Source organism: Mugil cephalus, chromosome 9 (assembly GCF_022458985.1).
Source record: "Mugil cephalus isolate CIBA_MC_2020 chromosome 9, CIBA_Mcephalus_1.1, whole genome shotgun sequence".
Lineage (NCBI taxonomy): Eukaryota > Metazoa > Chordata > Actinopteri > Mugiliformes > Mugilidae > Mugil > Mugil cephalus.
The window spans coordinates 15,784,187-15,800,049 of record NC_061778.1 but is presented as its reverse complement, the minus strand read 5'-3'; the positions used below and the strand labels follow the sequence as shown (position 1 = coordinate 15,800,049).

The 15,863-nt window shown below is 41.3% G+C and overlaps 1 protein-coding gene across 1 annotated transcript in view; it reads right to left on the bottom strand.

The window, feature by feature from the left end:
* Window positions 1-15,145, bottom strand: part of sez6b (seizure related 6 homolog b) — a 141,333-nt gene extending 126,188 nt beyond the window's left edge. Inside the window, exon 1 of the mRNA XM_047595015.1 lies at window positions 14,754-15,145. Within this exon, the coding sequence (XP_047450971.1) occupies window positions 14,754-14,823 (70 nt within the window). The 5' untranslated portion in view covers window positions 14,824-15,145. The remainder of the gene's footprint in view (window positions 1-14,753) is intronic.
* Window positions 15,146-15,863: the final 718 nt, after the last annotated feature.

The following is a 15,863-nucleotide window of genomic DNA, read 5'->3' as shown; positions in this document are numbered from 1 at the left end:
ATGTTCACTGGTAATGACTTTTCCAATCCAAAAACTGCAATATCCTTTCAACATACACGCAAAGCTGCCACAGCTCCCCAGACGCATACAACTGTGTCTGAATTAAATTAATTAATTTGTTTGTAGTACCGCTAATAAAGTACAATTAAGAGCCAACAGGGGTTTACGCTGGCTTCTGCATTATTACCAACATCCTCAGACTTTGCCTTGTACGCCGTTTTGAATTAGATTTACTGTCGGCGCAAACTAATGTGCTGCAACGCACAGTATTAATTTCAATAAAGTGTTTTCACTGTTGCTGTTCGTGCAATACATGGGATGGTGTGGTTTTCCAAGAAAAAAAGGGGCACAGTGCAGATTGCCTACTCTAGGTGACGCATCCCTGAGGAAGATAATCGTATTGAAGACAATGCAATATCACCAGAGGTCATTTGTCCGGGATGTGTTATCTGCTACTCCCCGAACCTGCGAGGCTTAACTCTCTTTTGCTCTGAAGGATCGACACCAACTTATTTGATACCACAAACAATCTCCCTCCATGCTGTAAAAAAGACATTGAGCTCATTTTCTGCCTGATCTCACCTGAGGTGAGCCGAGCAGGCCGAGCATTCCTCCTGTCTGGTATAGATATTGTGTTTTGCTGTCCGACTACTGCGCATCAATACCTATGGTCCAAGAAACACACTGTATATTTGACAGGCAACTATTATCTTGGATCAATGGCACCTGAGTAATCTAAACGATGTTAAATGGAGGGAAGAAAATATTGGAGTTACATATTGATGCGCAGATAGCTCCTTCCTGCTTTAGTCTACGTACATAAAAAAATGTGTGTTGAATGCTCCATGATATATGTAATGTGTGTCAGATTTATGCAGAAAATAGTCAAAGAGAAATGCACTTCCTCAACTCAAAATGGACAAATCAAATTAAGCCAAAGATCTAGTTTAACAAAGAGCCTTGCTCAGAATAATGCCAGTGAATTTCATCGAGTAAAAGAAATATGCAGGAGTTGTTGTTGTTGATGTGAGCGTTGCAATTCCTATTTTAGCAGCTTGTAACAAACAGGCTTTTCCCACAAGCCCAAGATAAACATTCACAGCTTAATAGAGCATGCTTAGTTGAGTGACAATGTTAAGAGAACTGACTGCAGGGTTTGAATGGAGCTGTGTCTTTTAGAGAGAGAACCCAGTCACGGTAGCAACAAGTTAAAAAGAGCAGATGCCCCAGATGAAGGAGAACGAGCACCGTTGGGGTTAGTGTTAATGAATGTAGCAGCTAGTTGTATTTCAATTCCAAATGGCTTTCAGGTAACACAATCATTTAAAAAACAAAACAAAACAAAACAAAATGATCAGGCATAACAACATGACCACCAGCCTAATAGTGTGACTCATCAGGATGTTGTAAGTTGGGCCTTTGGGGTGAATGGGTTGAGGGGTGGGGCCTCTGTGGATCGTCCCACATATACTTGATCATTTTTTTTTTTTTTGAGTTTTTGTGTGTGTGCCTGTGTCAGGCTGCATCCTGGAGTGGCATTGTTAAGGGGTGTGGGTGCCTGGTCTGGTCTAGGTGGGTGGTATATGTCTAAGTGACATCTACACCATTAGTCCTCAATAGAGGGACCGCGGAGGTACTGCAGGTACTGCTGATTAGACATTTTACGTATATATTTTTTAAATCTTCCCCCACAAATTTAAATTTCCTTAAATACACAGTAACATGTTTGAGATAAAAAAAGAATAATATTTGAACCTGTGCATTACTTGAACAGCTTAATATTGGATGCAAAATTAAAATAATAATGTATATTTATCAATAGCACTAGGCCTTTGATATAGAACACATATAGTAGATAGGGGTCCCTACTTTGGAGGTCCTTGGCTTGAAAAACGTTAATCTACAGTTGATCTTCATGAATGCTATGTCCAAGAGTTTCCCAGTAGAACGCTGAAGTGTCACAACACGGTCAGTGTTATTTACCGTCAGTGGTTATGATGTTGTGGCTGATCTGTGTACTTCCAGTGATAAGTCAAGGCTGGCCCTCCTCTAAGGAGCAGCTTGGCAACAAGAGGCTGTCAGAAATTGAAGTCTGCCTTGCTAGCTTTAACAAACCTCCAGTGTCGCTTTCATCTTTCCACTGAGGCAGTTGTGTATACTTTTGATGAGATCAGGCGAAAAGGAAAAAGTCGATAAACTAAACATCTTTGTGCAGCTGCTGAAAACCCAAGCATACATAAGCCCATAATATTTTACGGGCAAACGACTTTTGCTGCAGTTCCATAGTAGCGTGTCTAATTCTGAGAAACGATTATAAATAATGATACACTTTTTTTTTTTTTTTTTTTACCTAAACCTCAGAAAGGAACACGGTATGAAGATGAATCACCCCATCACTGTTAGCTGTTACTATGGTTACTTTTACACAACAATGTCCATAAAGTGAAGGAACTCCAGCAAGAACGGCGTCTCGTTAATTTACTTCTCTTCTGTTCATTTGCTATTACTTCCCTTCTTCAGGAAGGTTCTGATCGAGCAAGATTTCCACGAACTGGGGCCGGGGCACCTTTAAAACTCAGCTAAACTTTTAAATGTCAATCCAAAGCAGCATTTCAGTCCTTCTCTTCCACACACACACACACACACACACACACACACACACACACACACACTTTATACCGAAGTTATACCGAATAAACAACGTTCTTTACAGGAACTTCTTTCTCTGCTGTCACCGAGCATGAAACCACGACCCTCCTTCCCCGTCCTCGCCCCGAACAGTTCCGCAGATGTGAAGCGGCAATCTAAAAGAGAGCCAAGCCTGTCAGAGTGCTAATCATTGTGGAGAGGCCCTTGGCTCTGTATGCGCAGCAGACGCCAGCCCCAATTAGACAGGTGTACACAGCCTGCCAGTGCACGAGAGGAGAGCGGACAGGCCCTTTTCTCTGCATAAACACCGGTTCTGCGCCGCTGCTGCTGGATCGATGTGCCTCCAGGACTCGGGGAAGAAGTGCTCGGAGGCTGTGGAGCAGGTGGCTGAAAATAAGCCTGAGATCGACAGATGAGATGTTGATAGAGGGGGAAATAGGAGATTATCCAGGAAAAGAGAAGCAGTTAATGCCAATTATAAATGCAGCTTGTCAAAGCTGGCGTGCTGAGCCGCTGACATGTTTTAAGATTTTGACAGTGAACCATCACTGTGTGTCATCACTAAAAGTGTGTGCAAATATAGAGCCATAAGGGGATGTGTGACAGCCTCTGCAGCTACTATATTATATCACATCAGGGTGTCTTTCTAATTTCAGTTTAAAAATTGTCTTAGTATTTTTTTAAGCAATTATTTCCAGGAAGCATTTTGTACTATGCGAAGACAATTGACTACTTATTCATAGTAAGACAACAGAGCTACACCAATCAGCCACAACATTAAAACCATCGACAGGGGAAGTCTAATAACACTGACCATCCGGTGACAATACAACGTTCTGCTGGGAAACTTGGACCTGGCATTCGTGTGGTTGTTACTTAGACATGTACCAGCATCACTGGCTTCCAGATTCACTAGATCCCAAACTGATCAAGTATCTGTGGGATGCACTGGAACAACCTTGATCCACAGACAACCCTCTGTTCAACCCATAGGATCCAAACACTCCAGCTAACAACATCCTGTTACCAGACACCACAGGACGCCCTCACAAGGTCCATGTCCATTCCAACATGATAAAAATCATTTCTGGTTAGTGTTGAAGCGAAGTGTTAATAAACCGAGTGTATGATTTTATAAAATATGTTTTGTGTATCATCTCAGTTGTTGCCATCCATCAAATCCCCACAGGATTGTTTCGGTCAATTACATTTTTCTGAATCAGGCAGTGAGAGCGAGTCAGCAGAGCCGTGCTTAGGCTGGCGCCGGGCTTCAAGGCCAACATAACTCAAATTGGCTGACTGTTCCGCAGGAGACATCCCCAGGACGTTATATTGATTGACAGCGCCAACATGACAGCTATCAATTAGTTCGCCGTGCGCATTAATACGGCCGCCAGGACCCTGGGAATTAGTCCAGGAGTTAATGTAGATTTAAGGGGTGAGTGTGTGCAGAATTTGATTTAGGGAGTGCTCTCTTGTCAGACTTTACTGTGCGTCTGTTCGCATCGCTGTGTCTTATTCAAAGGCCACTACAACCGGGAGCGTTCAGAAGATGACACGATATGGGATGCGGCGACACATAAACCAGGTGCAGTTCAAGGCACATCACATCCTGTTTGCGCCCTCTCTAATTTAACTCAGAGAGGCGGCGTCATGAGAAATCTTAAACAGAGGAGAGTACCGAGATATTGTAGAGCGGATGAATGCCGCTTACCGGAAGCCAGGAAACCAGCTTTGACTGACAGAGATGAGGGTAAACACTTCACAAGCGCAATTTGGAGGGACTGTTATGCAAAGAGGGGGGAGAGACGGATGAAAGCAAAAAAAAAAATGAGAATGCTCCACCCCTCCGCCCCCTCAGCTCCTTTCAGGAGGTGTCAGGAGCCGTGTGTAAAGAACTCAACGCCCCCATTTCCTGTGAGAGGGAGCTGCACTGAATTTTGATAACACTCATTTCCAATTGAGCGTTTGAAAGAGGAAAAGGCTGGGAGACAATTAGAATGAAAGCGTAGCCTCGGCGCCCTGAATAGCCCTTGATGAGAGCCACGGGCGAGTTTGGATAGGTTAATCAGCCGTAATCGGAAAGCAGGTGTTGAACACGCAACCCTCACAATCCTCCACCCCAAATTATATGATCGTCACATTCACAAAAGTACGTCTTTTAATTAAACACAGTGTCCTTCCCCACTGTCTTTTCCTTATTCAAAAGCGTGAAGCAGCGCTGATTGCATCAGATCAGTGACACCAAGAACAAATTGCTTTTCTGCCGTGGCAGGGATGATGAAGGGGGTGGGAGCAGGGTGTGTGTGTGTGTGTGTGTGTGTGTGTGTGTTGTGTGTGGCTGTTTTTTTTTTTTTTTATCACAGAAGAGGCACAATGGTGAATCAAAATACAGTGAATGTTTTGAACCTCACAGCCTGGTGCGCTGCGACAAACCAACAAATGTTCTCGACCGGTTGTCCTTTAGTCGCGCCATTTGTCAGCCTACAACAAAAAGAAAATGCGCCGTTAGGGGATCACATGTACAAAGCTGCCGTTACGCGTGTTTTTTTTTTTTTTTTTTGCGGATAATTTCCGTCTTTGCAAAACACTGAAACCATGAACGGTCGATAGGTCGAGCGACGCAAAGAGCTGTGATGTAACAAGACCTTGCGCTGTGTGAGTGTTTTTATTCCGCTGCCAGTTGTAAAGAGAAGAAATAAATGAGAGACACTCACGGAGCAGGAGCAAAAAAAAAAACAAAAAAACAAAACAAACCCTGCTGCTTGTAATGAACGTCATTACTGCAGGTCTGGGTCCTTTGACGGCTTGTAGAGGTCATAATCAAAGCCTGTGCTCTATAGCAATACCGAGACACAGCTGTTGGCTATTGAGCCGGCATGTGGGGGTGATTTTCCAGAGAGTCACATTGTGTGACACAGAGGACCAATATGGGAGAACAGAAAGGGGTATGATTAGGGCTCCATAGTTCATTATTTTCAGCAAAAAGCGAAGCACGAAGCACAGCTCAAAAAGGGTCTAACATTTCATAGTTTTTGTATGAAGAAAAAATAAATTTAGGATTTGTACATCACGCGCTGAGAGGTAATTCTGTTTGTACCCACCCGTGTATGTTGATGAGTCTCTAATAAACTCATAAGTGGAGCAAGTTTAATGATTTAAACTTTGAAGTCAGAAGAAAAACTACTGAAAAAAAAAGCAAAAACACCCAAAATAGAAAATAAGCATTTCTTCTGCAGACACTGCAGACAGACAATTTAATTAAGTCTAATTTCAAGTGTGAGCTGTTGTGTTACTCGTCTGTAAATGTGCAAATCAGCAAAGATTAGTGCAATTAGAGCTGTACATACATACCGAATGGGCTTTATTGAAAAATGTAGTTGGCCAAAGAGGTGGAAAAAATATGACGCTCTCAGCCTGTCATTTAAAATTTCATGAATCTGATTTAATTTAAGAGGGAAAGCCGGGTTAGCACGCTGCCTCTGCCACAAAAAGGTAAACACGAAAAGGAAAACACGGCCAGTTTAAATTCAGTTCCATCGAGTAAATTATATGTATTCAAGCCACATCGCAATCAAGCCGCCCAGTGATCGAATCAAACAGTTATGGCTTACGTTCAAACGCGGCCTCACAAATACCAAAATAATCCATGGATACTCCATCAATTCAGAGGACTAATATTAAAATAAACAGGGCCTCAATTAAACAAAGAAGCGTCAACATTTAACATTCAAAACTAAATATGCGATGATTTTGATGATGTGTGATGTGTGTATGGGGAGATAGAAACAATGAAATCTAATCACTTTCATCACTATATGAGCAAATTAAATAAAAACATACGTATCAGCAGTCTTTATTTTATCCTCTCCAGTTAATTCGATGCCAACCACTGCAGGCTGGTTCGATCAACTATGTCCATGGTTTAGGCGCATTTTGGAAGCAACTAAACTCCAGTAACAGCTCTCCCAGCGCCTTGAATGGCTGCCCACTGCCCCAAATTTGCTCCCATGTACTATATACATGGCAAATTAAGCTAATTAGATTAGTTTTTTGTTTTCGATCGACCAGATCATGCCCAGGCTACCAAAACAATCCACTTGAGATCTGAGAAATGGTAAATTGCCTTTTATTTATATAGTGTTTTTCTACTAATTGGCACTCAAAACACTTCACAAGCATGTGACACATTCACACTTAATCACGGACCAATGCCAATCACTCTGGGTCCCGTGTAATGTTCAAGGACACTACGGACACTTTGGTCCATGTTCTGGGATCAAACCCCTAACCCTCTGGTTCGTGGAGAACCTGTTCTACCTACTGAGCGAGGGTTGCTCAGCCGAGTCTTTAGCAAATTTCATCCGCTTATTCACAAATTAATGGCATTCTCAAAAAAGAATGTATGTGAATGTGTTTCCAGTTAAAGTTATAAAGTCATAAACGACTGAAAGGTCGTGTAATGTTTTTCATCTGTATCTTATTGAAAACTATTTTATATTATTAATATTTCTGTGGCAGATGCCTTTAGTGCGTACTAGCCCACGTGTGGTCGAGGTCACTCTTTCATTCCCAGTGATCTGTGCTCACGCACAATTCAAGGCCTAGCCAAGGTAAATCCAAGATAAGAATAATAGCATGTTTTTTGTTCATCATAAAGAAGGTCATCGGAGGTTGGCCGATAACACTTGTGATAGGGAACCACAAGAATAATTTCATTTACACATCTGTAGGAGGACAGTAATAAAATATCACACCATGAAATCATAATTGATTTAGTTTTTGTGAGCTGATTAGGATGTAACTGTGCTAAATGGATGTTTCATATCATCTCGTATCGATCTCAGACCCATGAGATGAACTGAACCGACACTGTGTCTTGGCAGACTTTGTGATACAGGTAAATGTCAAAGCTTTGGACAATATTTTATCATATTGATGTCCTTGTGTATAGCATGATAATATTCCCTGGCTGGAATGTACGTGAGGACAAAGGCTTGACGCTAGTAAAGTGGTGAGATAACGTTGCATATGTGCTATTTGAAACAACACCAAGACCCCTTTGCACACCTGGAGGGTAGGTTGTTCCAATTATCTCGGAGAACTTGCCACAGTTCTTCTGTGGATTTAGTCTGTCTGTGCCTGCTGCCTCTGCATGTAATCCAATTCCATAATGCTCGGATCAAGGCTTTGTGGAGGCCGTTCCATTTGCTGTAACTCTTGTAGAAGAGGAAAGTCCTTTATGACACTCGAGTGTTTGTGTTTGTTATTTCCTTCCTGATGGTGTTTCGTGATGATAAGAACACAACGCTACTTACACAATGTTAATGCTGGCACATAGATGTTTACTTCCGCAAGTATAATGTTAATTGAGTTCACTATGTTAATTCAACGCGTGCCACTAAACTTAATAGCTGAGGATGAATGAGTTGTCAGTTTTGCACTTACATATGAAGGAACTTAAAAGTCAAAGTCAAATGTAAGACGTTCACAGAAGTCCCTGACATCCCTAATCTGGACACAATCAATGTCTGCTGAAAATGTAAGAGCAGTCTATTTAATACGTGTCAAAATATTTCTGTCTGGACCAGAGATGGACCAAGAGGCCAACCCATCAAATCTCAGATACCATGTCTAAGCAGCACCGGAGCAACAGACAGGTTCAATCACAGACAGACAAATGGTATCATATGTTTTCTTTAAAACTATTTAAGGATCGATAGAAAATTACTAATAATTTTTTTTCTAATGAGTAATGACAGACTTCCTTTTACTTTTTCTGCAAATCACTCAATGAAATAACTAATTAAATAAAATCAAATTTTAGAGATATATCATTGTATTTGGTAAAAAAAAAATATTTCATACTTCACCCCTGACAATTATATTCCAGACAATCTGAGGAGGCTAAAGCAACATCTGTGAATTTAGGAAGGCAGGTCTGGAATAGTCTACTTAAACCTGGAATAATACCTTCTGGTAGACTCGTATGCAATTATCTCACATTTATTTTCCATCTGTGTAACCAGCTGGAATTCAGACAATGGTGGCAAACTAATCACCCCGCTGGACACGTTGTTAAGATTTTGTAGGAGTACACAATTCTGCAGTCTACAGTCAACCAATCTACAGTCTTTTTTTGCACTGACCTGCAGAGACTCGGCTCTTTAAAGAAGCCCTGAGTTGTCGGGTTGGTTTGGTTATAATTTGGATGATTTAAGCATGTTTATTGAAGAATACACTCTATGTTAAATCAAATATTTCACATGTCAATAGCAGTCAATAACAGGATTCTCCAACCAAATTCATTTCAAAGTGCTCTATCTGTAAATTGAGAGGCAATTTGAAAGAAGCTTCAAACAAGTTCACATATCTAACCTGTTCATACATTTAAAAAGAAAAATCTAAAACATAAAGGAAAGACAATAATTGAAGCAAGGTTAACAAAGTCGACTAAGGTTAACAATATCTGGCATTTTCCACTCTTTGATAAAGGAACGTGAATAGCCTACATAAACATAAATAAACATATAAATGAAACGTAATATTAACATTTTCGTGTTGAATGATGTGATTAAATATCTGAAATGATGAGATGATTACATTCTCCTTGCAACAACAACAACAGGAGAAATTTTACGAGACCTGGCAACGTTTGTAGATTTCAGCAGCCTGCAGCCAATAGCTTTCTCGTATTTTTTTATAACGTTTCGAGGAAGACTGTAAAGTGGAACTGCACTGTAATGAACAGGATGTGTGTGTTAATTACAGTCTTCTCCCACGCTTAAAAAAAAACAAAAACAAAAAAAACAATAGGTGTAAGCCCAGAACGTACAAACCTTTATCCTTTCTCATGATTGTCACATAACAATTTTGAATTTGGAAGGCTCTGGAAATGGTGAAAATGGATTTACAGCAAGAAACGATGGTGTTTCTTTCTTGGTGCTTGGCTCTTATTGGCCTAAAATAAAACCCCTTTAGCTTAGTTGGCCTTGTGGAAGCCATTAGTTTGAGGCTGCTCTCCAGGCAGAGTGCTGACAATGTTGACAGCCAGTAGCAATGCGAGTAATGCCCCAGGGGTGAGACTCCTGGGGCACTTCTTGCTAAGGGTCAGCCATTGCCAGCGTATTTATCCGGGCAGTAATCTGAGGGAAAAAGGACACGATGCCTGACCCGAAAATCCTTAGGGACATCATCAAAACGGCTCCTATTTCAGGTCCGCCGTAACTCGCCATGTCACTTCCATGTCTTCTGTCAGACAGTAGAGAGTACTGAGCCCGGAGAGAGAAGTCCAACTGATGAATAACACGGCAGCAACCAGCAATGACTGTAGCAGTTTCAGCTCTAAGGTGCTGAAACTGTCCCAAAGCTGAAAGAAGATCATTGTTACCACCTCAATACTAGTTCCAGGTACATGTTTACAAGTGTGGTAGTAGAAATTATACACAGGTAAAGACCTTTAAAAGTGCACCAAGGAAATAATGAAGCAGAAGTTCAGTCACAATCTCTTTGCTCATGCCCTCTAAGTTCATCTCTAAGTTCCACCTTCTCACAAACACAATCTCACACCTACTGACACCTTGAACCAGTCACTTTTAAGCTGTCGATTTTAAAAGCACTCTCTCTCCCTGCTGTCCTTCTGCTGTCATTTCAGCTCTGTGGAGATTTGCAACCCAGCTCCAGCACCTCACCGCCTAAACTGTGGAAGCCTCGCTTCCTTCAGTCAGAACCCTCAGATCACATCCTCATGAGTCACTCACCACCACAACCAGTGTTTATTGTGAGATTACCATTTATACTGGGAACAACGCATTCACAGAACTGTTTACCATTCTTGACAATCTTCTTCCTGCCTTGTCCTTAAGGCTCTATTAGAGTACTGTGGGACTTACACGGCTTGACCTACACATGTAACCTACGCCAATGAAAGACATTCATACTTCAGTCTGACCCACTCTGTAAAAACACTAGTCAGCCCTGTGTCTTTTTTTTGCCAGCGGGCTTAATTTTTGTTTCCACTTCCTGCTTTACTTTCAACAAAGACGACTGAACTTTCGTTGAAATTTCGCCAAAGACGATTTGTACAAATATTTATATATCCAAACCTCCTTAGGTAACCTTTCCTCGATGTGTTCCATCGTCTTGCAGCCTGGGTCGACACAGTAGTTACATTTATGGGGAGGTGCACGTCAGCTATGGCGTTAGGGTCTGTGCAAAGCTACGGTGTCCAATCGATGCATAAATCTAAACCACTGATAAGTGCAAAAGACATTCCCCTTGCATACAGTTAATTTAATATTACACCTCTTTATGTCTCTCACAAGTCTCTCATGATTGAAATATATGACTATATATTAACCACAACTGACAATGTCCTGTAACATTACTAATTATGAGTAGAAACAAATACCTACCTGGAAAGACAGATTTTCTTTGGAAGAACCCAGATTCTAAATCGTCTTTTTTGTGTAGTTTTCTAAAGCAGAATCCGGTGTTTTAGGTCATGCACGGAAACTGTCTACCTTGCAGTGAGGTCAGAGGTGAAGGTCAGCTACAGACCACCTCTCTTAAAACCAGCAGTGAAACAACAAAAAGCACAGTTCCTCTAAAGTTTGCCATTCTGCTTTGCAAAAGACTTTTTTTTTTTCTCATTTTATGCGAGTAAAGGTCACAGAGAACAAGATGTTTTGTGCATCAGTGAGAGTGAGGAGCTTTGAATCAGAATCACAGCAAGAAGTGGAAGCCAGACGAAGAGGCTGCAGGGTCCTGGCTCACTGATTACAGGCTAATCAGGGGGCATGGTGAAGGGTGGAACTTACTAATGTGAGGTATCACTTGCCTTCGGTGGTACTTGTCCATTAGAGCAAGAATAGCATCTCATAAAGTTGATTAATCTTAACAGTACAGGCGACAGATACACGCCGAACAAGTACATGCACAAACCATAAAAAATTGATGGATTAAATGCTGTAGAATATCATAAGTGTGACAAGAATTCGCCAGTAAAGCAGGGGAGTTTGAAGGATGTGAAAAACTGAGGCTTGCGTGTTCCTCAGCTGGTTGAGTTTTATCTTGTTCGCCCGTTCTGCACCCACTAATGGGATCGTTAAGTTATGCCAAGCATTATTCAAATTGACAGAATGTCTTTTCACATCCTCTGTGAGATCCTAAAGTTTTTGATGATGGTAAACATGTCAGGTTGAGTAATGCATAAATCTGTCTAACGTTTACAGCTTGACGTTCAGTAACGTGGATTTTAATGTTTCACAGAGCGAGTGCGTAACAAACGAAGTAGCCCGGTGTTGTTGTGTGGGGATAAAGGAAATATTAAAAAGCATTAAAGAAGTGACTGAACATGTCAGTCAACCTGACAAATATTAAAGGCTTCAGGCAAAAGATTTACAACAGATTTGATGCCTTATAGTAATCCATGTACATCCCAATGAGATGTAGATGAGTTACAGGTATATTTCATGGATATTTTGCCACTATGATGATGCTGACGTGGACATTATGAACACAGTTCTACTCAATCTGTGGTTTGTATATACTGTGATATGTTTTTTCCGTGTTGGTGGACACGGTCCCTTCAAGGCAGTGGGTTTTGGGTGGAAAGTAAGGTGTTAAAGTAGCAGCGTTGACTCTTATTACTTAGTCTGGGGAATTAACCTGTAACAAGAGAAATCATCTGTCTCTACAGTCCCACCATGTGTGCAATATGAAAAATAATATTTATTACAGGATGCCATCGTGAGAGCAGTTTAACACACAAGCAGCAGATAATGAATTGCATCATATTTGGAGGATGAGGACTCAAGCTGATCTCAAGTATATTCCCGTGAAGCTACTTCTGCGCAGTAGCTCCCTTCTGAACTTCTCTTCCAGTAGATCTCTAAATGCTCTGCACCAATCTTTCCAATCACACACTGGATATCAGTTGGGTCTTTGTTCAGCCGCAAAACAACAGTCGTGTCTGACAGATATGAGCAAACACTCAGACCCAAGTGGGAAAACATTACAAACGAACGTTTGCTCACTTTAGTGCACAGAGGCCGTTCTGCTGAAGCCCAATACAAACTTCACTTTCACTTTAGAACTGAAATTTTTGCAGATAAAGAGGCCCTCGGATTTCGTACCTCATCACTCACACTTAGAAAGAGACATAGTGTACAAACAGCTCATACATAATGTTTGAAAGCTCATATAAAACAGTTTTACAGTTGCCAGGTTGTGGATGTCATGTTATCCTCCAAGGCATCACCTGGACTGTTTGACCTCTGACCTTAAGAAGAAGAAGCACGAGCCATCTGGGCCCCAACTCTTTAGTTTTTAAGAATGTATATATGTGTGTATTTGCCACTACAGAGCACACATATTACTGTAAAATCCCTTTATAAATGAATTAGTAAATTGAAAAGATGACGACTGCAACTTTTACTGTTTACATAAGACTCACGACGTTACAATTAATGAGTCTCCAGACAGAGCTTTAAAAAAAGCCTCCAGACCTATCGGCTGTTGTTTTAACAGCACCTTATAAATCCGCGCTCCTATAACGTTTATAAGAAAGTAATCAAATCAAACAAAATACGACTTTTTAATAGGGAAAAAGCAATTTGTTGAAGGCTTTCATCGCTCTCTCTCTCTGTACCCTGTTTCTGTGGCACATAAGCAAACTCTTAAAACTGACAAGCGAGCTAATGAATGCAGTGGTCCATTGATCCATTGATTTATTCTGTGATGTTCTCCCTTCTCCTAGATCTCAGCCTGCCCAATACAACCCAGTAAATGTATACAACGCTAAATGCACTACTAATCTTACAGTATTGCATTATCAGTATGTAAAACAAAACCCACTATTCTCTGCAGTATATAAACATTGTTTACCATTTTTCCTCTTTGCCCTGTGAAAAAGAAACATGTCATGAAAACTGTGCAATCATATTTAGTCTATGTATTTATTTTTTTTATTTTCCTGCTTACACTTAGGTTTTGTGTGGGAATAGAACATGGCTCGGTTAATGAAAGTGAACATGGTGGTGGCGAGCGCCTCATTACTGAAGTAAGTAAACAAGGAACACATCGCCTTCTCATCATAGCATCACATTTCTAGCATTAATCTTTTCACGCGTCCTCGATATTATGTCAGAAGCCAGCGTGCAGATTTGAATGCACAAAGCTTGTCAACACATTTTCTGTGATGCCAGGGTGATTATTCAAATGCAAATAAGGAGTACCAGTGAAGCATCGCAATCATCTCCTGAATCATGAAGGTTGTGGAGTCAGCCAGTGCCTGCTGCATCTACACAAACACGTCCAATTAACAGATGACTGACACTGCAGAAGCATCTCTTTAGATAACTTCAGTTTTTTCACAGGCTTAGTTACTGTCATGAATCCTGCACAAAGAAGTACGTATGGTATTGGAACAAGAGTTTTTAGGTGCAAGAAAGTAGAAAATGTTCTATATTTGCAGTATTGTCCAGGGAGACATCTCGTCAACATCACCCATGTTTAGCTGTCTTCTCTGTTTTGTCAGTGATTATGAATAATGCAGGGAGGCTGAAAACAAAAACACTATCAGCCATTCTGCTATAGTGAGAAAAGCACCAGGAGATAGGCTGCAATTATTCGGCTTTTTCTTTTTGCGAGACTGGCAAATGACATTTTTATCAGGCTGTTCGCCCACTTGACTTTTCTGTTTTCCTCTTGAAAATTGAAAACGTGAGGCTAGGGTAAGGTCAGAAGTTGAAAGCTGCTCTGCTATATTAAATGTGTTCTGGTTAATAACTTTGATAGGCTTTGAGGATATTGATGGGAATGAGATTAGTTAATGTTAAAAAAAATAAATAAATAAAAAATAATCACATCTCCGTCAGCGATAACGAGTGTGTTTTCGGAGGAAGCCCGTGAGCACATGGAGGAGCTGACAAAAGAAAGCAGGGGAAACGGCAAGAGTCCCCGGCAGATATTTCGACAGAAACCCCAAACAAAAGCGTTTCTGCAATCCTGGAGTGATGATGTCGAGGACGGAAAAGGCTCTTGTGAACACTCGGGGAGAGAACAGCAAACAGCGAGTAAAAGAAATGTTTGGTGTCTCTTACCGTTGTCGCCCATGTCCGTCACCACCGCCACCAGAACAAGCAGGAAAGGAAAATCTCCGATCGCGTTCATCGCGTCTTCTCCCGGTTTTTTAAGCTTGTAGTAGTGAACGTCCTTGGGATAAACACTTTTCCTGAAGCACCGAGAGCTCCGCGTAAAAAATAATAAAAACAAAAACAAAAAACAAAAAAGCAAAAAAACAACTACGCACAACGAGCGCTCCTCTCGATGACTTCAGCCTGGGGTTTTCTGTGTGAATTTCGTCTTTGACACAGACGAGGGGCTGCTAGTTTCGCTCCACCAGCGCGGCTACAGACTGCTGACTGGACTGGATGCCGGAGTGTGTGGAGCTGCTGCCGCTGCTCCGCTCTCCGCTCTGCTGGGAGCCTCCTCTTCAGGGCGCATTCAGCACCACGGACAGCTCCTAGCGTCAGCCAATGGAAACACGGGGAGCCAACGGAGCTCAAAGTTTGGGAGATTCTCAACAAATAAATAAATAAATAAACAAACATCCGTGCAATTACAGTATAAGTGCACCCGCTGCAAGTGCTTAAAGTGCACTTTGAACACAATTTTTGTTTAACTCCCAGGCATCAGTTTAATTTACTACCATCCTGTGACCTTAGCGGACAAATATATTATTATTGTAAGAAACTGAATTGTGATTGAATATAAGTTACAACGAAATTTTGTTTGGTAGCAATCTCTAGTACCATCTTGAGGTCAGGTGTTTAATATATACACATACATAAATAAAATCTCTTTGTCATCTACAATCTAAATATGCCTCAGTATTTCAGCCTTTTTGGGATCATAGGGTAAAAGCTGTGCTTGAGTCTGGTGGAGCAGGCCCTCATAACTCTGGGTCTACCAGAGGAGAGGCTGCTGATCAGGGAGTGTCCTGGGTGAGTGGGGTCCCTACGGATCTTTGTGGCTCATCTGAGGAGACGGCTCGAGTAGATCTTGTCCACATGTGGAAGTGAGGAGCCTACAATCCATCCGCTCAGTCGTCTTGCTGACCTGCTGCAGCTGCTATAAAAACTTAACCTTTTAACTAATATTTGTTTCTGCATAAAAAGAGCTATTTTCCATAAAACTATTGTTGGGAGACT